Source organism: Branchiostoma lanceolatum, chromosome 5 (genome assembly GCF_035083965.1).
Source record: "Branchiostoma lanceolatum isolate klBraLanc5 chromosome 5, klBraLanc5.hap2, whole genome shotgun sequence".
Lineage (NCBI taxonomy): Eukaryota > Metazoa > Chordata > Leptocardii > Amphioxiformes > Branchiostomatidae > Branchiostoma > Branchiostoma lanceolatum.
The window spans coordinates 5251424-5278814 of record NC_089726.1 but is presented as its reverse complement, the minus strand read 5'-3'; the positions used below and the strand labels follow the sequence as shown (position 1 = coordinate 5278814).

At 41.7% G+C, this 27391-nt stretch overlaps 1 protein-coding gene across 2 annotated transcripts; it reads left to right on the top strand.

The window, feature by feature from the left end:
• Positions 1-1075: 1075 nt before the first annotated feature.
• LOC136434561 (inner nuclear membrane protein Man1-like) lies at positions 1076-26850 on the top strand. 2 transcript variants are annotated; one of them, XM_066427430.1, is made up of 16 exons: positions 1077-2046; positions 6493-6626; positions 9659-9696; positions 14490-14571; positions 15937-16019; positions 16413-16480; positions 17306-17448; positions 17973-18074; positions 18323-18425; positions 18922-19087; positions 19649-19720; positions 20576-20606; positions 20759-20843; positions 21423-21528; positions 22061-22139; positions 22844-26850. In XM_066427430.1, exons 1-16 carry the CDS (start codon positions 1112-1114, stop codon positions 22996-22998), a joined length of 2382 nt encoding a protein of 793 aa, XP_066283527.1. In that variant the 5' UTR covers positions 1077-1111; the 3' UTR covers positions 22999-26850. The 2 variants fall into 2 exon arrangements, with proteins under 2 accessions (XP_066283528.1, XP_066283527.1); XM_066427431.1 differs by lacking the exon at positions 19649-19720 and having other exon boundaries at positions 1076-2046.
• The last annotated feature ends 541 nt before the right edge of the window (positions 26851-27391 follow it).

Sequence of the window (27391 nt, the reverse complement as noted above, 5' to 3'; positions counted from 1 at the left end):
GTCTCAAACACGAAATTAAAACCACCGTGAACACCCCATTTTCTCCCTACCGCAAAAACAACATGAAAACATTTACAGTAGGTTTGGATACCAGGCTATCCGTTTGTTTTTGGCAATCTGGCACCGTTCAACCGCGATTTGTCAATAACGCTGAATTTTGGGCAACAAATAACGTGCTTCGTAGAATTAAAGCGACCAATTACGCTCCGTGGGTAATTTGCCGACAAAACGTTGAACCAGAGCGGGCCGTCTACGATTAACGCCGAAAAAAAAAGGCCCGGCCTTACATCTCTAGTGTCGATCACAACATCAAGACTGGCTGACTGACTTTAAGCGCCACCGGGCGACTAATACTGAAAATGCAAGAAAAAAACGATATCGATATTGATGGTCTCTTGGACGTCTCTTGAAATCCATTACGGCCTTTGATGACATGAATGGCGCTGATGCGCAAGAAACAGCAATTTTGATGTTAGGGGAAAATTTACCACACAAATTACAATGTATTCGTTATATAAAGTAACATGGCTTTTCCCGGTTATTTTGATCAAGTAAAGCATTGTAAGGCTTACAATTATTAGTCTAGCATGACGGTTAAACGTTACCAAACTTGTTTTGCTCGTAGTCCAGAGGTGCCTAAGTATTATGATTTACGGAATACATGAATTTTACGGAAGTCATACAATCCACTACTAAGAAATATACGAATTTTACGGAATTCGTACTAGTTTACTGATACACTAAGGCCCCGTCCATATGATGCAGATGTTAAAACCTCGCATGCATGTTTCGTTGCGTTTTATACAAGGGTGCTGTGCTAGTGAATCCCAAGCAACCGGCTTTCTACATCATGCGGTTGAAAAAAAGGAATAGCCAACTGGGGAAGCTATTTTGCTGACGTCTCTTGCACGATATTCTCGTCATTTCTCAAATTTTTTTATATACTTTTTGGTAAGAACAATGAGATTGTATTTCATAGATGGAGACTGTAAAATTTTGAAGGACATACTAGTAAAATTCTGAAGGAAACCTCAGACAGACTCTCGTGTATTCTCGCGTGACTTCAGCTGACCTACTTCCTACATCCGGGACTTGGCGGGAGAATTTCAAGATGGCGGCGCAGCTAACGGATGAAGAGCTGCGAGCGGAGTTGAAAGCTTTAGGCCAAAATGTTGGCCCCGTTACCGCCACCACACGGCGTCTGTACGAAACGAAGCTCACACAGCTTCGGTCGCAGCGAAGGAAATCGTCGACGGCGGCCTCCGGCGTGAAACCTTCGCGTAAACTCATCGGGTTCAGCTCGGACGAGAGCGAGGGGGAAGCCGCGGAGAGGAACGGCCAGAAATTCCGACACAGGCGGACACCGAAGTCTCGACCTTCCCGGACCGTGAACAGGTCAGAGAATTCTCACGAACATGTGGCAGACTCTAGAGGAGCTTCCGCGAAGGCTCGGGTGAGTGTAGACTCCCGGAGTAGCCGGAAGAGCGGTGTTTTGGGGAGTGTTGTTGGGGCTCGCCGACGAGGCGCCACCCCGCCTGTCCACGATCACAAACCCACGCCAGACGACGAGGAGTATTCAGACACAGACGGGGATATGCCAGACGGCCAGGCGAGCAGCTACGCGGTAGGGGACGAAGGGAGTAGCGTGAACGGACAGGGCAGTTTTGATATGAACCGTACATTCAACAAGACGGGAGGCGACGCGACGCCGCCGAGTTTCAGCCTCAACACGTGGGGGTCCGGCAAAAACTCCACTCCGCGAACAAGCACACCAACTAAACCATCCACGCCCGACACCAACTCCAGACTCAAACCCATCGCCAACCACCATGCAAACCACATCCACAGCAATAGGAAACAGAGTAAAATGACTGTCTGGGTGTCGTCCCCCCTTTCCAGACCCCCTCTCCCTACCCATCGGCGACCCCCCTCCTCTTCCCCCACCCCCCAACAGCCGAACGGAGGAACACCACCGGCCTCCAAGAACTACAACAGCGAAGAAGACATTCTCCAGAAAGAGTTCCAGACAGCTGAGGACCTTAACAGGTAAATAACTTTACCACGCGTTGTTTCGCACGCTATGGTTGTTTTTTCTTGTTTTTATGAGACAAATATACAAGGTGGCAGATTATTGGCTGGGACAGCTGCACTGGTTGGTGCCAGCCCTCACTGCATTACGTCACCAAACCCCAGCCAAAAAGGAACCTTGAAAGGTCATTGAACTCATGGCCCTCTTCCAAGGAGTTTGTTTTCGATGGCTGTTGTCCCGTTATTTGGGACAGGAACTAACGTTGAGCCCTAGAGTAGACACTAAGGAAAAAAAAACTTAACCATCAGATATTTCTGGAGGTAGTTGTCGGTAAGAAATTTTTCCTGAAGTTAAAAAAAAAGGATCAAGTACTGTAAATCCATTTATTTTCGCATTTGATTTTGTGTTAGGGGTGGAAAGGACGTTTTCGTTGTCATCAACTTTTGTGTTCAAAGCAACCCTGTATCTCAAAATCATATGGTAGAGAGGCACTGTGAAAACCCAGGATTAAGCCACGGCAAAGATTTTCAGTATTAGTCATATGATTATGAAGTAGTTAATTACGTCATTACCCAACTTGATTTTCACAGAAGGCTGCTAATGACCTCTCAATGTACATGTAGTTACTTTTTTCATTACTTTATGCTCCCCAAATGATTTGAAGTCATAACCAATCAGGGCTCCAAATGTTACAGTTACTGTAAATGTTAAAATTTTTGTGATGGTTTATTCATTGTTTGCAGTTATAGACCTTTTCACTGCAAGCGTAAAATCACTGGAAAAATCCTTGTTCTGTCTTCTGCCCACCTACCCTCTTGTTTCAACTGCAAACTAAAAACCACCGCGAAGCCTCCATTATTTTATCCCTACCACGAAATGAAAGTTGAAATCCCTGCATTTACAGTAACCACCAGCATTTTGCAGCAAGTACATGGGACTGCCAAAGAAATGTAAACAAGTCGTCATTTGGCTAGCTGAAAGATTGCAGACTTTGCGCCATGAATGAAATAAAGCCATGAATGAAATAGAAAATATTTCAAGCTCTGAAATTTAAGAAAAAATCTGTTCCTTTCTAGCTGTTTCTAATTCTACACAGTTTTATAAGACTAAGTGTTCAGTAAGCTGGTTCACAGTCAAAACTACACTGCACAGCGAGGTGCATTGTGGGTAATGTATCAGACTCAGGTGAAGTCCCATAACTTGTAACTGTTCCTGTCTAGACCATGTTCGTTACATGTCCAGACGTGCTTTGTTTATGTTTCAGGGCCTTTAATTTGTCATATCGCCCACAATGCATATCGCTGTGCAGCGCTGTTTGATATTTGAACTGGCTTATTGCTGTTATCTAAAGCGTATCTCGATTGTTATGTAGAAAAATTAAACATTTTCAACTTTGAAGATTACTTCGTACCACTAGAAACTTGTCATTAGACTGTTTTTTCAATTCAAAGACATTTCAAGATTTACAGCACTAAAGGTGACTTAACAAAGTACTGTTTGAATCTAGTTTAGTCAGGTCTACTTGACAAACCTTTGGAAAGTCTTTTAGAATAGGAGTTTTTTTTTTAAAGTTACCTTTATTCATAGATTCCATACCAAGTGCTGTGCCCAAAATGTAGATCTGGAAATGTTTGCGTTGGTTTTATTTTGCCACGTTCATAGTGATCTCTCCACTACCAAATTATCATGTCAGTAAATACTGGCTGTCTGTGTTCCCAAAACAAACTTGAAACACTGCAAGTGCATCCTTCCCGATAAGTTGTGAAATTAAGTGAATTTATGGTCATGTGTGTAAAAAACTGTAAATGCATGGACTGGTGCAGGTAGATACAGGTAGATTTCAAAGACACCTACAGCGCTATAACAACTACGCGATGGAGGTCAGTGACCTCCGACAGGAGTATTGTTTTTGGGTTGGTTTGTGTGTTTGCGGCTGTAACTGATTGATTCTTTTCAATGGATTTGTTTGAAGTTTGGCCTGTCGGTAGTTACTGAGGTCCCGATGATGTGAAGCAATTTTGGGTTACCGTAGCAGTATATTTCTATCTACATATGCAGATTGTAGGGATGCATGTCATGAGGGAGGAGGTCTGTTGTATTTTGCCTTTTCCAGACACAGATGGAAGTAATTTCTTGCAACATCAGCTTTACATCTTGTCTACAACAAGTAACGAAATCTCCAGTTTTGAGTGAAATTACTGGGGAGATACTGGATTTGGAAGAAACGCCCAAACTTTGAAAATCAAAGTGCCACTGTTCCAAATTCTTTAAGGAGATCCCTGGGTTGTATTTTAACTTTGAGCCTCGTGCAAGTACTAGTTCTAACTAAGCACAGGAACAGGTAGCCCTGATTGGTGTGTTTTGAGACATGTTTGTTCCCACCGATTGTTATCGCTGTGTTTATTGACAATGTACCTTAGAATCAACACCTGGCATATTTGCCTGTCTGGAGGTGCACAAGCAGTCATCTCCAAGCAGACGCTCGCTGGGAAAATCAGGACGTTTTTGTGGAGTTTCAGTTTTTGTGCGAAACTAATACCATTATCCAAGAGAGCAAATCGTCAAATCTGTTCCCAAAGTTTTGTAGACTGTCAACCATTGTGAGTTGTACCATTTCGACTCAGACAATGTCCCAATTTTTCTTCCCAGAAAATGTTGCAATTTTCCCTCCTGGAAAAAGTACAATTTCCCTCCCAGGAAAACAAAACAATTTTTCCTCCCAGAAATCATTACAATTTTCCCTCTCCGAAAATGCTACAATTCTCACCCCTCCCCCCAAAAAATTATCATTTCATCCCTTAGAAACATTACAAATTTCCTTCAGACAAATTGTTAGACAAATTTTCCCTCTCAGGAAATGTTATGATTGTTCCTCCGAAGAAATGTTATGATTTTCCCTCCCAGAAATTGTTTCAATTCTCCCCAAAAATTATGATATTCTACCTCAGAAAATGTTGCCATTTTCCCATGGAGAAATCATCACGATTGTCCATCCCAGGGAATGGTAAGATTCTAGGTCCCCAAAAAACGACACGATTTCCCTCTCAAAAAATGTTAGAATTTTCTCTACCAGAAAACATTACAATTTTCCTCCCAAGATCTGCTTGGAGATGAGACAAACAGTGACCCTTCTGTCCACCAGGTTCTGAACAGTGGGTCAGGACGTGGGACTCTCCTAACACGAACAGCTGAACTTATTCACAGACAGCCCAAAATACTGCACAGGTCCTAAAGTCAGCGCTGTTATCTGGGACATAAACAGGGTTACCAGAGGTTTTCCTGTCAACTGGGTCACCAGGGCTCGAAACACGCCGTGTGTCTGAACTTTTGTGCATCCGAAATCGGAGCTGTGCACTTGAATTTTGACGGGCCTATGACTTTAAGTCTAGGCAATTGGTGCAAAATATAGCTAGAATTGTTCAATCAAATTGTGGGAAAAGCAATTGAAACTTGGTATGGTGAACCCCGAGTATGTACTTATATTTTCAAAGGTGGAGCCAATTCGAAAGGCATGTTTCTTAGCACCTGTATAAATTTGTAGAGTTAGGTATGTAAAGCCAAAGGTACCATTATTGTAGACTGGTATCAGTGGTATGTATGCAACCTGCTCGTAACTCTAGACTGGCTGCAGCTGGAATCAGCTGCTAGTTTAATTTAAGCTGTTGTTTTGACTAAGTCTCCCGCTATGTCAACATAGACAGGTCTGACAAGTAAATGTAGGTCAAGTTGGAACAGGGGGTTACAGGTGTGTGGGCGTGTGCTGACATGTGGGATAGCACTGTTCAGGTAGGGCTGGTACAGGTTGGACTGCTGTACAGGTCTGGACACTGGACAGTTGGATAGTGTTCAAAATAGATTTTTCGGGAATAGGTGCACTTGTGCACCCAACCAAAAAGTTAGATGGACAGAAAGAATTTTTGGTGCAGTTTTCAGGAGCCTCCGAGGGGACAATAGGTTTAACTCCCAGACTGGACAGTATGTGTCAACAACTCTTTGGAAATCTATATCATAGTATTAGTACTGTATTCTTGCTGCATGTTTCAAAAATCTTCTTTTATACTGTTCAAGTGTGGATAGTAACTCCCAAGAGTGCTGTTCAAGTGTGGATAGTAACTCCCAAGTTGGATCATACTAGTGCTGTTCAGGTGTGGATAGTAACTCCCAGGCTGGACAGCACTAGTACTTTTTATGATCATCTGTAGACAGTTACGACAGGTAGTACTTACTGTTCAGCTGGGTACAGTAAGTGAACTCCCAGACTGGACAGTATGTTTCATCAAATCTTTTTCTTTCTTTATCATACTGTATTCCTGCTAGCCTGGATGTCAGACCCCCAAACTCTATGATAGATATGTATGATAGATATGTTAAAGTTTGGGGGTCTGGCATCCAGGCTATATTCCTGCTGCATGTTTCAGAAATGTCCTTTTTCCACTGTTTGATGAACCTAACCATTTCCGCAGTGTTTCCGGTGGTGTGTACTGGGGCCAGTACGTGTCCAGAGTGCTGCTGGTGCTGATGGCCCTGTTCTTCCTGGTCCTGGCGCTGATGTACCTGAACGTTCGCTGGGACCTGGTCACGCCCAAGACCACTACAGGTAGGCAAGTGTACAGTTTAAGGGCTTAATCTGAACAGGGGCGCTGCGCCCGTGCCCTGACCATGCACCCCCTAGTACCCAGGGGAGCAGATCCTCAGACAAGCATGATTGCTGCTAAGTCACATGTGGCCACAGTCTTCAACTGTGACCTGTCTGACAGTAATTTAGCCCCTCAGAAAGCCTTAGAAATGCCCCATTTTAACTTAAAATTCTCTAAAACTCCCCCCCCCCTTCAACACCATCCCCACGCCTGGTCGCTCTTTTCCCTTTCAATTCCCCCCCCCCCCCCCCCCATGCAATTCTTTCTTAGAAATACCCCTGGTACTAATAAGCTAGTTCACAGTTTCAACTGCACATGTACTGTAATGCATCGTGGGTAATATGTCAAAGGTGAAGGCCCCAAAGACACAAATAAACTAGAAAGGTGACATTTGATTTTTTCAAGCAAATACATAATGTTTACCCTCACATGGTCTAGCCTGACAAACTACGGCTCTGTTTATTCTTACTCAAACACATTCATATATGGTGACCAGCCCATCCAGCACTGTCCTGCCACTTGCTACATCATGTAGTCAAACACTACAGGGTGTCTGCTACTCTTCCAGTAACCATGGTGACAGCCGCCTGGTCCAGGTCATTGACCTTAGTTGTTTGTAGAAGTAGAAGAAACAGGGTAACAACATGATGTTTCCCTTTCGTAAAGGTAAACATGAAAAAAACATGTCTAGACAAGAATTGTTTACAGGTAACTGTTTACAAGTCAGGCACCTTCACCTTTGACCCTAAGACCCACAATGCATCTCACTGCACATGCACAGTTTAAATTTTGAACCCGCTTTTTCACAACTTTTGCACTTGAGGTAGTTGGAAGTAATCATGATTAGTAAATATGATTGATTAAATCTTTGTGCTAGTTATGTAAAATCATCACATCAAAAAAACTCATCTACAAAGTTTGCAATTCGTCATTACCTAAAAGAATACTGTAATTCTTGTTTCATTCACTGTAACTTTATGTTCACTGTTGTCATGGTCACCTCTGTACCGTGAACTTATCATCACTGTGAAAAAAACTATTATCATTATTTATGATTCGTTCACACATCCATTCTGTAAATCACTTGCCGCCACCGTGAAGTTAAAGTTCAGTGAAAATCTCCATTTGCCTTACATCGTGAAATTTTGCTACTGTGAAGATAAAGTGAATTACAGTATGACTGTATTAGGATTGAATTACACAAAAAAACACAAAAATGGAGCATTTGGAGTCAAAATACCCTTCCACTATCACAGCTGCATTTCAGGTAGTTTATGAAAGGTATAATATAGTGGCATCAAATGGTCGAGCTAGGCTAGGGGACACAGGATCAAGAGGTCGGGGGTTTGATTCCTGGCTTGACATTGTGTCCTTGGGAAAGGCATCTTACACAACTGTTCTCACTCCACTCAGGTGTACAATGGGGTACCTGACTTCGGTTGGGGAGGTAAAAGGTGGTGGAAGGAAACTTGAGAGGGTTGGGCTCCAATACTGTGCCCTAGACACAGTGGATATAACATACCACTCCCCCTAGCCTATAGCCTCAAAAAGGCAATGGGACTACCTTTACCTTGCCAGATATAACTATTGAAGACATGTAGAAGACTTTGGGCCCACAGGCTATAGGCTACCTCTAATGACGGGTTGTGAGAACACTGGTTATTGTCAAGTCTTCCCTTTGTCATTGAGACGTGCCGGGACTATAGAGGGGTTTAGCGCCGGGACTGGGACCCAGCCGATTTGGCAGAGACACAAACTGGCAAGAAAAGCCATTATCCTGCTAGCCTGGAGAGAGACGCACCCTTTTGAAGGGAGATGAAGTCAGCAGTTAGGAATGTCAGGGCCAGGAGTTAGGGGATAGGACGTGGATGGGGGTTTTTGGGAGACACGTAGGGTAGAGGCTGTGGATGGGGCTCTTGAGGCAACACTTACTCTGCAGAATGTGCATGCAATACACACTTGGTAATAGTGAACCAGTGTCCTTAGAAGGTGCACTCTTTCAGAAATTCTTGTCTTCCTTCCAGTTAAACTATGCTCACAGTTGGCCCAACTCACCCACTCCCATTCCAGATTTTTTTAACGGTGTGGCTCAAAGGGATCTTCCAAAACTTAAACTCCTTTCCCAAAATACACTCAACAGAAAATGTTTTGAAACTTGAATTTGATCAGTCATATCTTTGTTTTTACTTTATCAATCACATTGTATCATATGTCATTGGAAAGCTTGTTTAATACCTTTGACAATGATGCCCCTTTTGCTGTGATCGTACAAATCATGGAAAAAAGTGCCGTAATTGTTTTTAATGATTATGTGATTATTTTTCATTGGAAAGCTTGTTTATTTCCTTTCAAAATACCATCTCATTTGTTATGATCATGCCTTTCTGCAATGAACACCATGGCTGATTTCGTGGGTGCGTCAGCCCCAAAAGTGCCAACGTCAGACACTGTGTTGGCAGAACAATTCTGTCCAACTCTTGTTTTGTGTAAGTGTTTGGTTGGAGGAATATATTTTGTGTCAAGCCTTGAATTCCTCCCCTGCAACATACTACCAGTTTTAGAAAAAAATTTGAAGATTCCAGAAGAAATGTTAACAATTTGCTTTTTGTCTTATCTAGCTACAATCAAAACTATATCAAGCCCTGGTTTTCAAGACCGTTTGATATACCTGTACAAAAGCAATCTCTACTAAGGCCATACTAATACAATTTCTTGGTTCTTGGATCATTGCTTGAAATAAAACTGGACCCCAGCCCCAAAGCTGCCATGCCGGTCTTAAGCTTGTTAACTTTTCAAACAGTGGATTTTTAATTTTTGATGTACATGTACATTCTTCTAAGTATGACAGTAGAATATAGTACAGAATAATGATATATCTTTATCATTTATAATCATATAACAGTGAATTTAAAAATCCATAATTTGAGTTTGATGCTTGTATGTATGCCAATCATGTCGTTACTAACTCTCAGTCTTTGTGCTTGTTTTCCAGATAATTTCCTACTATGTGGACCTGACGTTACAACTGAGGTAGGCTCTCACCTGTTATATTAATGTTAAGTGTGTTGTGTACATTGTTTGTATGTGTGTCGGAAGGCAAGCTGTGATACAATCCTGATGTTCGGCCATACGAATAAAAAGTCAGTGGGCGGGGCTTTTATCCCAGTCATTCTGGATGGGGTCATGTACAAAACGTGAAGCTGGCAACCCTGTGTGTGAGGGAACTTCGTGCGCCAAACCTCTGCATGTGAAAGAACCCAACACACTTATCAAGAAGGGTAGGGGTGACCCAGTGTGCTTGGTTGAGTACATAGAGCATCACTGCACTACTGGCTAATGAAAAAGCTAATTAAAAAGGTCTGAGGTTGTCCTGAAAGAAAACAGAACACACATGTATGTTTTGTATTGTACACATACATGTACATGTTTGTATACATACATGTACTGATATACTGTGCAAGGTTGTATATGATTGTTGTATATATAGTTTAGAGGGATGTACACTTGCAGTTTGTATGTAATACAGCTGTAGCTATATGGATTTGCACAATAGTGAAAATAACAACAAAGAAAAAAATAAATGTACAGGTAACTTTTGAAAATTATGTTTCTTAACTGTTTACTGATAAAAAACCCAGCTTCAACTAGAGATAAAGAAAATCTGGTGCAAAAAGATATAAGTCTGTAAAAGTTGTGATAATTTGTTCTTGTGAATTTAGATATTACAATTCCATTGCACAAAATTTTCCAGAGTTTTGTAGAGACGTTGACTCAGAGAATGAGTAAGGAATAGAAAATGTGTGGTTACACAACTTACAAGTCAGAGCTGGATGTGGGATTCTTCCTCATATTTTCACTACGTGTCATCAGTAGTGGAGTAGGGTGTGTCAGCATGCTGTTGGTCACTACGGAAGGACGTTATGTTTTCAGTGGTATTGGATGGGACAACCAGAAAATTAAGCAATGTACAGTCAAACATGTACTGTACTTGTAACCACCTTTGCTTAAGGATCACGTGGCCACTTTTTGGTGGTCCCTTTAAAAGTTTTATGAATTATTTTCCCCCATTGAAACAAGCATCAAAAACTGTCTACAATTGCCACCTGTCCACTTTGACCATTTTCTTCAACTCCAATTGAGTGGCCAGTATAGACAGGTTTGACGTTTTTTTAAATAATTGTAATCTTTGAAGGGGTCACCCGGTGGTCTAGGTTGACCTTTGTGTAATGGAGAAATGTTTGAATTATGAAAATGAAATAAAATACTACTTATGATATACTAAGAGATTTTCTTTGTGACCAAGATAACTTGAAACACCTTATGAAGTCCCTGCAAACTTGTATCAATGTAGAGTAATTATTCAGAGGAAACTTTGTTGCCTTTGCACAAGTATGTCCTCACGAAGTTTCCTATTAAGAAAATCTTATCACGTTTTACAGCAGACATTTACACTGTACAGTAGACATGTTGATAACTAATATTGGAAACAGATGTTTTTTTCCTGGAAATAGAGGTGGGTGTGAGTTTGTCTTCCTGAAACTGAGATATATGCACATTGAACATTTTCTTGAAAGTCTGGAAGTGGGCGTGGCTTTGTTTACTTTGAGTGGGCGTTGGCTTGTTTTAGCCATATTTCTAGGCTCTGTCATCGCTTGGGTGGGTCACCTTTTTTGGCAGGAAGGAAGGAAGTAGGAGAGGGGTCCCTGCTCGTTAGGTTCTGCTCATTAAGTCACTAACGAGTTGTCTGATGTGGGCACGGCGGTCAAGTGTGGAATGGGGCAGTGTCCTGGGACTACCGTAAAGTCGTTTGTTTTTGAGAGGACTTAATTTTGCAGTAAAAGGGGAAGGAATACTTTGCAGTTGAAACAGTTAGGAAGTGCTACTAGAAATGCAATGGAGATACATATTTTGGTGTCATAATTTTGAGATGCAGAGACAATGGGAAAAAGATGACCAATGCAAACATTTAAAGATCTACAGTAATAGTCTTTAGACCCTTTTTTTGGCAGTAGACACCTTGTACATGTATGTATGTCTGGGGGCATCCAATACAAACGTATACTTTGGCATACGTCAATGTTACCTCAATATTACGAGAAAACTTTTTTTGCAATAGAAGTCTTGAACTGCGACTATATATTTTTGTCATAGTGCCTTCATTGCCTCAAAAAGCTGAAAACATTCTTTGTGTTAACTGTTGAAGGGGAGGTCCATTATTTTGGTCAAAAAGTAAACTGACATTGTCTCAAAACATCCAAACAACTTGCACTACTTCCATTTAAAGAAATATAGTCTGAATTTTCATAATATATTTGAGTTGAACTTTTTCCTAAAAAAATTCAAGCAATAGAGTTTCAGGGGGTGACATTTTTTCGGCGTAGCTTACATATGGACCTCCCTAGATTTCTTGCGCCTTTGACACTTGCTACATTGATTCCCCCCTCTCCACGATGAATGCCCTGTACGCCCTGTACATTTTACTGTATAGTTGAGGAATCAGGCTGGAACGCTGATTAACATGGAGCTGTCAGACCGGTTCATTCCTGTTGTATTCAGATCACACAAACTTGGATTTATAGATACCATCTGTGCTTGCACTGGTTTTCACCTACAGTTCCTTTAGAGACGTTAGTCACATTGGTAGTATATTTTGTTGTTGGGTCACCGTTTAGCAAGACCATGATAACAAGAATCTAAGGCAACCTTTTCCGGCGTTAGACGGCTGAATTTTGTTTGACACAATCAACCTTGATTGTCCAATTGCAATTTGTAAAGATTATGCTCTCTGTTGGTTTTTGATGATTGTCTTTTTAGGCCTTTTGATGTTCTACAATGTATATCACTTATCAGGCCAGTCCCATACATTCACTCCCTAAAACTTTGTGATCCTAGGTTCAGACTCTGCTGTCATATTCTGTTTTTATGTTGATCTTCTACTTCCCTTTTTTACAGGGCTAAATTGGAATAGGTGTCGCCTAAGGCCCTGCCAATTTATATTCTTGGTTCACTCAAATTTCTTAGCAAAAATTCATCATGCAGTCAAGATGCAACCATAGGGCAGGGAGGGAAGTATTGAACTTGGTTACAATCGCTCCCCGATTGATACTTTGTGTAACATTACTAACAAGGTACAAAGTTTCTCTTCAGTGTCTGTTTTCATGTTGATTTTCACAATTAGGCATTTTTTTGTACCCGAGGACTGGAGAATTAAACTGGTGTGGCCTACATGTACATGTAAGTCGTAGCTAGAATTTGACGCCCCCTAAAACACTGGTGAAGCATGTCCCTGCAAATGTATGTTGTGGGGATGCCTGCGGTTTTTACTGTATGCTGTTAAAAACCGCACATTACACTACACTGAGGGGTGGGGATTACTCGCAGCCGTTAAACCACATAAAAAGCTAGGGGATTAAACATGACAGCTGGGCCGTTAACCGCAAGAATGTGTGCACCCAGACATGCCTCAGCCTGTATAGTTACAGAGCAAATTCACGATCAAGCCTGGATGCCAAAATTGTTCTCGATGTCCGACGTGAATCGAAAACTTATAGAATCTAATGAAGTCTAATCAACAGTGTGAACAATGCAATAATTTGAAAAATGAAGAAAAAAAAAGACTTTTAAGAATCGTTAAAAGACTATGCAGCGTAAAAAAGACATTTGGGTCGTCCTGTTTTAACAGGAGCAAAGTTCAAGAGGCAAAATAATGGAAGGCCCAGAGCAGACATAATCATGATAACGCTCCCCTGAAAATCCCTCCTTCAGGGCCCCAAATCTCAGCCCTTTCCACCGAACGTCCCACCCAAAAGAAGTCAAGTAAGAAATAATTAGGCCGCCCGCTTCTATCACTTGACTGAGCCGGTGGAGGTCTTGATCAACTCCTCCGAGCCATCAGCTGGCTTGTAGAGACACCAAATTGGACAGGCGGCCTATTAGTGGGAGAAATAGTTGCCAATCCCTGTCAGGAGTGGATCCCTGGTGACGAATAGATCTGGCAGGCTGCCGGTGTCTGGAGACACCCACAGGTACAGGGTGTGAGGAGGGTCCTAAATAGACAGTGTTTAGAATTGATGAGGGGTTACATGTATGTTGGCTACAGGACTAACCTGAGCTTTCACAGTGTTTCTTTCAGTCGAGGAGCAATGTGTTATGATATACACTATCGATATACAGGAAAGCCAATGTGGTACAGTAAATGCTTGGTTTTTATTTTGCGCTAAAGGTGAAAATGGGGTGCTCGCGGTGGTTTTAAGTTTGTGGCAGCGCTATAGTTACATACTGCTACAGTATTTCGACAAAAATGTTCGTGGTGGTTTTAAGTTCGCGGGGAAACGGTTGCCGCAAAAACCACTGACATGAAACCACGGCGAACATTTCTGCATTTACAGTATTACGGTAACAGAATAAAATTTTTGTGTTAACTAGGGTACTGGTTAAGCATATAACTTTATAAGTCAATCAGCTTGGTCATTCATGATGCCACACTAGGGTGACCTCCATACAACCAGAATGCCCCGCTGAGGCCCAAAAACTGAAGCATCTCACATTCTTTTCTGTCTTCCGCAGTTGTTGGTTGACAACTTAAATTCTATGTATTACATGTACAATGGATAAAGAACCACATCTAATTCTAAAGCCACAATGGTACTTACTGGCGACTGAAATCACATAGCATACTTGGAAAAGGAAAACTCTGTTAAAAGGTTCAATAAACGTTTGACTACAATAGGATTATCTCTGTGCTATTGATACTATCACAATTGATGTTTATGATTTAGTGCTTAAGTTCTATAGAAGTTTTATTGTTGTCTTGTTTGTTGCAGGGCTGTTCCGAGAATAAGAACGAGGTAGCAAAAGCCTTAGAGATGGTACACCACCTCCATCACAAGCTGTCTGTGCTGGCAGGTAGGTAACCTCATCACAACCAGCTCACCTGATTGGTTAAAAATGCAGATAACACTTAGTGATTGGCCAGGATGAATCTTTCATGTATTTACCTGATTGGTTGAAAAACTGATAACACTTAGTGATTGGTCAGGATGAATCTTTCATGTATTTACCTGATTGGTTGCAATACTGATAACACTTAGTGATTGGTCAGGATGAATCTTTCATGTATTTTCCTGATTGGTTGCAATACTGATACCACTTAGTGACTAGTCAGGATGAATCTTTCATGTATTTTCCTGATTGTTTGAAATACTGATAACACTTAGTGATTGGTCAGGGTGAATCTTTCATGTATTTCAAAGTTTGACATCCTGTTTGTTGCTGAAGAGCCTCCTAGAGAATGACCAAAAAACTGCAGCCTTTTAAGGTCCTTTTTTTTTCTTGGCCAGTCTCAAAATGTAGCTATAGGAGCCACTGATTTCTAGTGACAGATCTAACTGTCAGCATTCCAATCTTAGCCGTTAATACTGGCCATTCCAGTAACCCTCAGAAAGGCTTTCTTCCATCTTATTCCCGTCTGATGTCTTGAAGATGGGAGGCGGGATGAAGCTCAAGTCGTCTATCTCATCATTTAAACCACCATTACGTCCCCAGCAAAGCCATTCCTGCGGATTAAATTGTGTATTAAAGGACCGCCTGGCAATGTTATCATCCTCAGCCCCGCGCTGTAATCTCACAAACCGTAATACCCGTCTAGACGGTGGTAATTGTCTGTCATGTTGGTTGCCTAGCAACGACCCGAGGTACCATACAGGTAATTGATTGCTTGGCAGGAAAATTGTACTGTTAGTTTCCGTCTCAGAGATAGAGGAGATTTGGATGTAATAGAAATTGATCCGAGCTCTTTTGTTTTGTCGTGCATTAGAATGCATTATGTAATTTTGTATTGTGGACAAGGTTTCTTCATTCATGAAAATACATTTATTTATAAGTTTGTTTGAAGTTGGATCTTGAGAAACAAAATGTGGTCAAAGCTGACTCATTGCAAAAAGAGACGACTTTTGTTGGATTCATTGATTAAAAAGATGTGACATTATTGAGAGAGGGTGAGTTTCCAGAGTGCCTAATGCCCCCCTCCCACCTTTTCCAGGTGAACACTTTGTCAGTTTGTGTGGGTACCAGTACAGTCTCGTGTGTTATACATGCCTAATGCCCCCTCCCACCTTTTCCAGGTGAACACTTTGTCAGTTTGTGTGGGTACCAGTACAGTCTAATGCCCCCTCCCACCTTTCCAGGTGAACACTTTGTGTGTGTAGGAGTAGGACACAATATAGTCTAGTGTGTTATTCATGTCTAATGCCCCCCTCCCACCTTTTCCAGGTGAATACTTGTGTGGGGACCAGGATTTTGGTTTGAGCCGTAACATGTCCAGAAGTGATGCTGTGCAGTTCCTTTCCAAATATGTAAGTCTACTTTTCCTCATAGTTGTAACTAGAGATAAATTGTAATATCACATTTGTTATAGTAAAAATAACATATTATTAAATAGAAAATTTTATATTTTTCTTGTATTTCCGTTTATATCAAAGGCCTAGTTATACCTGTACTTCTCTTTATTTTGAAATACATGAGGGATTTAGAAATCTTTCAAGGTTTTTCAAGGAATTTTTCATGGTGTTTAAAGTTTTTATTTGGAACAACTCTGTAGTGCCTGTTCGTCATGATTTCCTGTTGGAGCGATCATCGCAAAACAACGCAAAAATAAAACCGCCGCAAACATTTGAAGATTTACAGTACCTCATTTCAATGATATGGTCATGACTTACCTACCTCAAATGTATTGTGTGACTCCCCAGGGCTGTACCAAGCCTGTGTTTTCGCTGGCCCTGAGACTCATCACTGAGAACCCACACTGGGGCGTCAGGTAAGACTATAGTCTTCTTACCTTTCTTCTATATGTGTGTATTAGGGCTGTCTCTAGCTTCAATTCTTAAGTCTTGAAGTTCAGATTATTTTGACGGACAGGGTGAAATTTTTTTCCATCCCAACGAGAAAATTTCCATCCCAAGACGGAGGGATGGGTCCTGGAGACAGCCCTGTTGTGTATACTTGTATCTGTGTCAAATTTGTCTGAAATATTCAAAAGCATAAGATTTGTGGATAAAACTTCCTTGCTGCCACGGTTGTTTGTAATTGTATACAGCCCAGAAAATTATTAGCCTCATAGCAGGCTCCCTGGGCCTTTTTTGGGACTGAACCGGGCCAAATGGTTACAGGCTTGCTGCACAAACGACCCAGTACAAAAAGAAATCATCAGCAAAAGTGTATTATGGGCCCCCAAAAAAGGCCCAGAAAGCCTGCCTTGGAGGCTAGAAAAGTATCCTAATGTGACAATTTTTGACATCATCAAGTAACAAAGTTTCAAAACCACTCCTGTCTTATGTTCAGTTGAAAAGTAAAACTTAAAAGTTAAAGTTCTTCCAACAAAGTATAAATTTAGCACAGGGCTATGCCCTTGGTTCTATAACCCTTGGTCCACACAGCTGTGCATTGACTACAGCACAGCTACATGCATTGACTACAGCAGGGGGTAGTGGTGCGAGTTGAACTTTATACATATGTTAGGAAAAGCCTTAACCAATTGTTATAAATTGATGTTACAAAAATTCACCTGAAAGCAGTATTGTGAATACTAAGACTTGTCTCCCGATTGTTACTTTTGTAAGAAGTTCCTATGCCTTTTCTTTAGACTAATGACATCTAAAGGTGAAGACACGGCGGAAGTCGACGCGGTGGACTGGTTAGAGTCCACGCAGCCCGACATGCCGCTGTTGTGCCGCCTCCAACGTGCTTTCTCCATCGTTTTCCTCAGGATACTCGCAGTGCTCGCCTGTAAGTACAGTGGGATTTTGGAGTTTTCATTTTACACAACCAGTAATATCTCTCACCTGCTTACCTTTTGATGTCTATCAGACATCTTCCTCAGAGCAACTGACTGGAGTACTGCTTCCTGCCGCTAGAAGTGGCTGAATTAGGTGGTGCTTTTGCGGCGAGAATATGAATCCTAAGTGTGGTTGATTAGCATTAGCTCTGAGGAAATTGTCTGATAGAACATCCAAACGTAAGCAAGTTAGACATTACTGGTTTTGTAAAAGAAAGCTCCAATGTTCAATGTTCTACCAACCTGATATTTTCGGATGTAAGTACAGCCAAAGAGAATTGAACAATACTATAGTGAGCATTAGTTACTGAAAGTTTTTCAAATCAAGAACTTCAATAGGCCTGCCAATCTGTGTAGTTACACAACTTATGGTACACCCGTGAATAGCTCATGGCTAGTACTAAGTGCTCTTGTTACTGTTGCTGTCAGTTTTGGCCTGTATAATTTGTGCAAATGTTATGCTTGGTGTATTCAGGTGCAGCCATGGTGTGGGGAGGGGTGGAACTGATGCGCTACAGATGGAGGAGGCAAGAGGAGGACAACAGACTCATGTATAACATGATCGAGCGCATTCTAGGTATGTACATTTGTATTTTTGCATTATGTGTGTGAAGAAAAAGGGAGAGAGGGGTAGTGAATGATACCTTTCAAAAAATTGATAGAAAATGTGTTTTGTTTTCACTAAATTTCCCTATGCTGAACGTAGGCATGTGTCACCACAGAGTTACAGGAAATGAAGGGTAAAAAGTCACAGTTGCAGGAAGTAGACTTCAGAGTTGGTAGAATTACTAGTACACATGTATTCATTTATCAACCTTATTTCAGATGCGCTGAAGAAGCATGCTGAGGCCTGCAGGCACAACACAGACCTGCAGCCCTACCTGGCCATCCCTCATGTCCGAGACATGCTCATCCCTCCCCAGGAGAGGTCAGTGTACCATCCCTCTTTTTAACTGTAAATCATGCTCATCCCTCCCCAGGAGAGGTCAGTGTACCATCCCTCTTTTTAACTGTAAATCATGCTCATCCCTCCCCAGGAGAGGTCAGTGTACCATCCCTCTTTTTAACTGTAAATCATGCTCATCCCTCCCCAGGAGAGGTCAGTGTACCATCCCTCTTTTTAACTGTAAATCATGCTCATCCCTCCCCAGGAGAGGTCAGTGTACTGTCCCTCTTTCTAATGTATATTTGTTCATTTTTGCGAGACTTGATTTCGTGGTAGGTGGTATTGGCACTGTTTTGAATTCCATAATTGAAACAGCTCTGTAATACAGTTTCAAAATAATAAAAAATGTTTCCTGGTGGACAAGTCACCTTGAAAATAAAACCATCACTGAAAACCTTCGTCTTGAACTTTAAACTTAAGTTCCCAACACGCCCAACAGATTCTCCTGACCTCTTGACCTTCAACCCTTTCACTACAGGAAGAAGCTTGGTCAGGTTTGGGACAGGGCCGTCAAGTTCCTCTCCGCCAACGAGTCGCGGATCCGCGTGGAGAGCCAGCAGATCTCCGGGGAGCCCTTCACGGTCTGGAGATGGATTAACGTGGACACGCCTAACAACAGACTCTATCCACCAATCAATGAGCTGGTGAGACTCTTTCTGCATCTGTTATTGGTCAGAGATCAGGTGACCATTGGCCAATCACAGCCATGATGTCTACTGTACCATTATATAGACAGCCAATCCAGAGCGTTGTACCTGTTATGTGTTTAGTGAGAAATCTAACAGTTAAAACTGCCCAAGAAGACCACTCAGGGGACCTATAAGATATAGATATGTGGACAGTTGTGTTAATGGGAAAAAGTATCTAAAGGACCACCAAAAAGTGGACACATTGGCCAGGTAGTCATTATGTAGAGGTGGTCGCTTGTACAGGTTTTACTATACATGATTATGGCAGATGGTTTTACGGTAAAACAATATTTAGACAGGTAAGGGTTGGTCAGGCATTCCAATTTTTTTACCCTTTCAGAATTCGATCCACAAGAATTTGATGATGACCCATTTCCATGCTTAGTATCTGTTTCAGAGAAGTGGGGGGGGGGAGGTGGGAGGGGGCACGGTGGGGAGGGGGGCACGGCGGGGAGGGGGGCACGGTGAGATTTTGTACATGTGAAGTGTTTTTAATCCCCTCCTGTGTTACTGCAGTCTCAGAATCATACAAATCCTGAACATGAGGCAGCGTCTGGTCTGCCACAGTTCCTACTCGGGGCACCCAGGGTTAGTAGTCCTATTGGTCCTCGTCACGGCGACCGTTGCCATGGCTACAACAAATTTGCAATTTTTTTGTGTCCATGTAAACTGTGTCCTGAGCTGAGAGAAGTTGTTGTTTTGAATAAACATGCACCCGATATTTAACATCTTCTTAAAAATTCATACCCATGCAATGATGTAAATTATATCTATGAGTTGTCCACAACTGTTGAAAATCAGGTTTCCTTTTGGGAAATTTGAAATGTCCAATACAGCCTTTCCATTGGTTGACAATGTATACTTTGCAATTCACAAACATTGGGCCATTGTCCATATTAGGGCATGATAGTCACAAGACACCCTTCCCTTTGTCCATATTAGGAAAGGTTTGACAAGAAATAAAGATTTTGATATCCATATTAGGGCATGTTTGCAATGAGAGGGAACTGTCAATGCCCATATTAGGAAAAAGGTTGACTAGAAAGAGAACCCTTTATACCCATATTAGTTCAAAAGGAGAGACTTCCCATTGCCCATATTAGGAAAAACGTTGGCTAGAAAGAGAAACCCTACTACCCATATTAGGTTATGTTCCGAAACAGACTTTCCATTGCCCATATTAGGAAAAAGTTTGGTCAGGAAGAGAAGCCCCATTTCCCATATTAGGTTAGGATTCGGAAGAGAGAGACTTTCCTTTGCCCATATTAGGAAAAAGGTTGACGAGAAAGAGAACTCCTACTGCCCATATTAGGGCAGGGTTTGGATGAGGGAACCGTCAATGCCCATGTTACATTTACGTACTATATTGCATCACTTCTGTTACATCGATATGATATCTTTATTCTCTATAGAGAACTAATTGTTGTCTCCTCTTTGTTGCAGACGGGAAGAGTAAAAGCCTGGCAAGGGGAAGGTGGGTTTTTGATATTGTTGTCGTTATTCTTGACTTGCTTCTTGCCATTTTCTATCCATGAAGTTACCATGAATATCATCAATGGTTTGGAATCTAAGTGTTTGGCATTTTTTTAAGACTGGGGTGTATAATTGTTGTTTTCCCCCCCCCAGCGTTTGACGTGGACTCGTCGGTGAACTCCCGTCCGTACAGCCCGACGCCCTGTCTGAAGATCAGGAACATGTTCGATCCTGACATGTAAGTACATGCTTCATGAAAATCCTGAAGAAGAAAGGAGACTGTTTATTTTATTTTACCAGGAGAATACATATCGATTAATAGGTGTGCCCTAGGCTTTACATAAAAAATAGAAAATGTCACTGGTCCTATAAGTATATACTTGAGGGCAAGAACATGAAGATATACTGTCCAGATCCAACTTTTCACTGGCCAAACATTTGACTGACATACATCTATGTTTCAAGGTAAAGAATCTGGTCATCTGATTAAAATTTGATATGACCAGATGTTGATTAACCTTCTCCCTGCTCCCTGACCTCATAATCTTTTCAAACTTTGTGCCAAAAAGTAATATTTTCAAACTTTGTGCCAAAAAGCTAAATCAGCAGGTTGCAGGTTAATTTGTAGAGACTTTGGTAGTTGTGTGACCCTCAGTAAGGTGCTAGGCACTTTTTGCAAGGTGCAATCTTTGACCTGATAATTCCATGAAATAGATTCAAGATTCCGAACCAAATAGATCAATGAAATATATCTTGCCTATGTGCAATTATTACACTGTTTTAATACTCTTTGTTCTATCTTTTGTGTCTGATTTAGAGAGACAGGTGAAGACTGGCATGTCCATATCCAAGATGCCATCCTAGAGAAGTGTGGGGATAACAATGGTATCGTGCACATAGCCGTGGACAAGTCCTCCAGAGAAGTAAGGATTGTGACATTGTTCGACACTGTAATGTCCATCTGGCACATGATAGATAACATAAAGCAAATCAAGCATCTGGATGAATTCCCAAAGGAATCTCAGATGTTTCAGATAGCGGCCATATATATTTCATTACTGACTGAGAATGAGGAAGTTATCAAGTTGCTCATTTATTTTCTGTTATGTTCTACGTGGATTTCTAACCTTTATCAACGCTACATTTATAGAATTTAGACTGTTTGCTCCTGTGCATGCATCCAAGCAGAATTTGTGCTTCCCAACTTTGATTTGTCACAATGTGTGGTTGGCTGACGCAGACAATTTTTAAAGATTTAGTGGGCAACTCCACCGACCAACTCCCAAACCCAAATGACCTTGCTCACGACTAACTCCTAACCATGTTCTCTGGAAGTTTGGGAGGCAGTGGTGGTCTATGTGTGACGGGAGCTTTACCTACATACTGTCAATGATTTGCAGAGCATTTTATCTTGAAGTTGATGTAACAGTTATTGTTCTTGTCTTCTTACCTCAGGGCTGTGTGTACTTGAAGTGCAACTCCCATGATGCAGCAGGAAAGGCATTCAGAGCCCTCCATGGATCATGGTTCGACGGTAAGATTGACACCTTCCCTGACCTTTGACATATTGCAGACATTAAAGTTAGACTAGCTGACATCAGCGTATTATAGCCAACAGTGTCGATATGAGCCACATGTATGCATAGGTCTTCAGGTTGTCATTTGAACAACTTGAATGCTTTTCACTGACTGAAAGGTGTTGTATTTGTTGATATAACATGTTACAAGACAGTATAGAATAATTGTACTGGATCAGATACAATACATGGTTTTCCAAAAAACATGTACATGAGTATACTCCTGACTGCAGGCACTCATGGCTTCCCCTGTATATGTATACGGTTAATCGTGAACTTTGAAACAAATACTTGTGGCAAAGGACCTGGGCACATTCATTGTACGATATGTTCATGGCAGCGAGTAGATGGCATTCTTGGGAAAGTATTGGATCTGATGTCTTGTTATATGAAAAGCGTTATCGTTGTTCCTTGTCGACAACCTGATTTTTCTAGCTTCGTTTTGGGCAAAAGTTTCCCTATTATCAATGGGGCCAGACTACCTTGCAGAAAAGCAAACCAGAGCTAATAAAGTAGTATGGATACCAGGCTTAGTTTTGTACTAGCCATGCTGGAAATTCTTTGACAAAAAAACAATGTACGATGTACTGTGACCACACTTTAACCCGGTACCATTAGATACTCCTGATATTGATACTTGTGTGTGTTTTCCTCACCCCAGGCAAGCTGGTGACAGTGAAGTACCTGTGGTTAGACCGGTACCACCAGAGGTTCCCCGACGCGCTGCATGCTGCCGGCCCCCTGCGGCCCTCCAACCCCCTCAAAACATCTCTCATGCACCTCGACAAAGTGGAGGTGGAGGACCACCTACTGTAAATCCAGGGGGGTAGGGAGGTTGTGTAAGGGGGGGTCTATGTATTAAGGGTACGGAGGTAGTAGACAACATCACCCATGTTCGGTTGTACAGTTTCAACGAAAACCACTTCGTAAGCTCTATCAGTAGCAGTTAAAATGACATGAGGTTTCAATCCCAAGGTATGTCATGTATCGAACAGTGTTGAGTCAACAAGGTCTTGCAAAGAAGATTTTGGTGACGTCTTGTTGCTGTCTGTTTTTTAAGGTCAAAAGTGGGATGGAAAAACCCCACGAGTGTACAAGCAAAAATGCAAACAAGAACTGTCAAGTCATATTCGGTACCTCCGAGACGGTTTCTGTATAAGGTGATGTTCCTACTACCTCCGTACCTGCTTGTCTGTTGGGATAGGGTTGGGGGACGCGGTCGATGCCTTCATCCATGATATCACATTGCACATGTATGGACATGCCAGTATAACGTAGGCAGTCTTGTGCAGTCGTGGGGGTGGGGGGCACACAACTGAAATAGGGGGCTTCCGTATGTTCTTTGTCAAAACGTGGTAAAGAGATCGTTTTCTAAAGATTTGGGGAAATGTCTTGCTGTAATTCTGATCCCCCCTTCTCTTGATTTTGGTCCACCCCACTCTATTATTAGACTCCTATGCCTGTTAATACAGTAAACATGTTTCGTTTCCTTTTATGCAGAATGGTTTTACTTCTAATTCATAATTCAAAATTACTAATTGTCCCCAAAAACTGTTAACTCATTATAGCCCTTCAGAAATTTCGTCTGGAAAGACAAAGAACTTTGGTCACCACCAAAGAACTTCGGAAACGACCCCTGACTGTACTTGTAACTTGGTGGGGCAGGGTTGAGCCGACAACCGACATGCTTATTGGTGCTTGGGTGCTTTACATCAGTTTGTCAGAAACACTTTGTATCATTTTGGTATCTGAATATTTCTGCTTCATTCGTGTAGAAGCAAGGAAAAAAAAGCAATGCCCTTTTGTATGGTGAAGAATTTTCTGCTCATATGACTCATGATGTATGTATGGTGGCTTTGTAAACTTAAAAGTTGGCCAAAGCATTGTTTATTGTGAAGCTATTTAGGAGTCCTATACCTTAACTGACTACCGTCTAAGTGGCATTGGCATAGGATCATGTCTGACCAATGAGCTTGCTTCTTTCCTGAATTAGGCATTCTGATTGGCTAAGAGAATTTTATAATGTCCCATACACAGTGCCCATTGGTTCCAAGTGAGGTTCCGCAGTTGAGTGACATGTTGTCCTATGCCCAATGTACTGAGTTGTATTGGTTGGGGGTGTAGGGCCAGGCCCGGTCTGTACAATGTACGACGGCCGACTCATGTAAATGTACAATGTAAATATTCGCCTTGCCGCTGTCCATAACTACAACTGCCTGGAAGACGTTATAGCCGTGTTACTGCTGTACAGAAATGGCCAAATCACAGCTTTAAGCACCACTCAGTGTACACTGTAAATGAAGCAAAGGTTTAATTCAAAATGGCAGAAGAAAAATTTTGGTGGAATGGCAACACACAGATTTTTCCTTTTTTTGGGGTATTCAAACGCTCTTGTCAAGTATTCGTACTTTGATGGGAGAATGTTAAATGGGCTTTCTGAGAGAGAAAAAAAAACACAAACAAATTTGTTCCACCAAGTTTTTTCCCTCAGCCATTTGCGACCGTTGCAGGTATTTTCGGGCAGTAGGGCTACAGTAATGTATATTGTAGATAGGTTCCAATTGGAGTTATTTGTAACGGGATGGTAAACACTGTACTCTAGACAGGTATGGGGGAGGGGGGGCAGGAGAACTGGTCCATCTGTCAAGTTTGAAAAGGGGTGAACTGCAAAACTTTAACCCTTTTTCAATGATTTCCTTGTACACTGTATAACCTGTTTTTAAAATCATTCCTACAAAATAGATGTCTGCATATTGGATTTAATTCGCTCTCTCAATTTGTTATGCCCCTCCCCATTGTTTTGCTTTAAGTTTTGCCCACCCCTCTTCAGACTTGACACATGGACTAGCCCAGACTCCCCTGCTCGCCTACTGTTTCATAGCGCTGGCCAGCCTTATGTAGTTGTGTAGAGGAAAATGTTACCGACAGCTGGTTCCAACTGTTGCATGGCAGCACGGCCGGCCACGTTGTCGGGTTAAAAAGATTGGGCCAGATGTTGTAATACTAACAGTTGTGATGAGAAAGAATTTGAATTTGTGTAAGTGATTTGGGATGATGGGTTCTTACGTGAGGGTTGGACCAAATGTCTCCGACAGACTAATTCAGACCATAAGAAAAATGCATCGTATGTTAGACATATGTCATTGAGGCTAACATTCAAATATGTTCTTACAACACACTTTGTGCTTATGTGCAGTAATCTCCAAGCAGAAGTTGGGAGGCAAAATCGTTACGTTTTGCTAGCTGCCGTTTGTGTTGCAACTTCCCTTCTGAACATGTGCATAATGACACACTGATCAAGCTTTTTAACAGCTAATCTATACTTGTACAACTAGCAGCCCTGTCAAGTTTCACATTGACGTTGAGAGTGGCACAAGAAGAAACAAAAACAGGTTTCTGAAAAGATTTGGCCCTTGGTCTATGCATCTTTCTGCAAATGTTACAGTAGCAGTTTGCAAATGAATCAAGCAGCTAGGAAAATGTATCAATTTCGCCTCCAAACATCTGCTTGAAGGTTACTCATGCACCACATATGAGTGTAATTTAGCATGTTTGAATGTTGGCGAGGTTGCGTACATTCCAGTAATGTAACCATTTTATGAGTCTGAATTGTTCTATTGCAAGGACTATTATATATGCAGTGGGTAGTTTTGTAAAGAAACACCCCTTTAAAGTGAAGTGGTCCAGTCCTGATGTATAGATGGTGGGGTGGTATGCTATGGACAGTGGGGCAGTTTGTTGCCCCCCCTATAGTTCTAGTCTCCAAGGAAATGTTGGGAGCCAAAATTGTTTTGTTTTTATATCCCCTTGATTGTTACACGAATGGGGAGCTAGAAAATCAATTTGGCCCCCCCCTCAACATCTGCTTGGAGATTCCTACAGTACCTCCCCCATCTGGACCCACCCCTGTATGTTATATGGACGGTCCCTGTTCTCCTATGGGTTTTTGAGAGGGTTGAAGAAAGGTTCCTGCGCACAAGTGTATTCTGGGGTATCCGAGGCCACGTTAGAGAAGTCATCGTCTCCTCTCACCCATAGTTTATAGCTTGTTCATGATGTCCTGTCAGAATTTTGACAACAATTGTTGGCCTCAAAATTTTCTCAACATCTCACCAGTAGTTTGTTCATGATGTCCTGTCATGATTTTGACAACAATTGTTGGTCTCAAAATTTTCACAATAATGTTTCTTCCGACGTCACATTTAAGCCTTGTGCAGTTGACCTCTGCTGTAACCGACTCAATTTGTTGGCAGGTGAACGTGACATGTGACAGTCCCCCTTTTCTATCACAGAAACATTACTTTTTAAAAGAGTTAGGTGAAACAAACTATACCCAGCACCTCAACGTTTCAAATATATTACGAATGAAAACCAGGTAAACTATGGTGAGAGGAGACCTATATATGGCCTCCTTCGGTCAATGTTGACCATGGGAGGAGACCTCTAGGCCCAGATATCCAGGAATTGTTAATAATGCTGTTAGTCGGACACAGAAAATGAGGTTAGCTAGCTACTGGTCATCAACCGAAGGCACACAGATGACAATATTTCGTAATAATTTCTGCTTTTAATGTTTTTTGTGCCGACACCAACCATTTGTATGTACTCTTTTGATAAAGTGTATCTCAGCAGCTTGGTAATCACACAATAAAGAGAATTATGAGTTCACAGGGTTTTGGGTTACCTGTTGTGTCCACATGTATTTTTGTGTTTTCAGGTATTTGTGTTCAGCATAGATTGTAATATGGTTTTATTGAAGTAATCTTTGTCCAACATCTTGCAACCATAAATGGCTGAATTGATGTACTGACATCACAACAGCTCTGTTGCACATTTATGATGCGGTACATACGTTAAAATTATGAAATACAAACACATTAAAAAAGACAGTGTGACTTACGATATAATCTTAAGTTTGAAGCGATTAAAAACTATAATTGCACTTAAGCGTTCGCAGTACGGGTACTGAGTAGGTTTTGCAGAAAGCTTACATGCGGGTGGCGCTTTAGTCTATTAGAGCGAGGAATTTAACAGTCTGACAATATGTGGAATACTGCTATTGTGGAAGCGAACAGTTCTAGTCAAGATTGTGTCCAGGTTGTTGCATGTTCTGGTCTGGCGTCAGCTGATCTCTCCACGGGGCAAGGGGATCCAGTCCCGGTAGGCGGTAGAGTTTAAAAGTCCGCATCCAAACTTTGTGCATAGCTGA

What these genes read in the sequence shown, in the direction of transcription:
- LOC136434561 (XM_066427430.1), top strand. Translation starts at nt 1,112, where the DNA reads ATGGCGGCGCAGCTAACGGATGAAGAGCTGCGAGCGGAGTTGAAAGCT. An exon ending in CACGCCCAAGACCACTACAG is followed by an intron (nt 6,627 to 9,658) that starts GTAGGCAAGTGT and finishes CTTGTTTTCCAG; the next exon opens with ATAATTTCCTACTATGTGGA. An exon ending in GACCTGACGTTACAACTGAG is followed by an intron (nt 9,697 to 14,489) that starts GTAGGCTCTCAC and finishes TGTTTGTTGCAG; the next exon opens with GGCTGTTCCGAGAATAAGAA.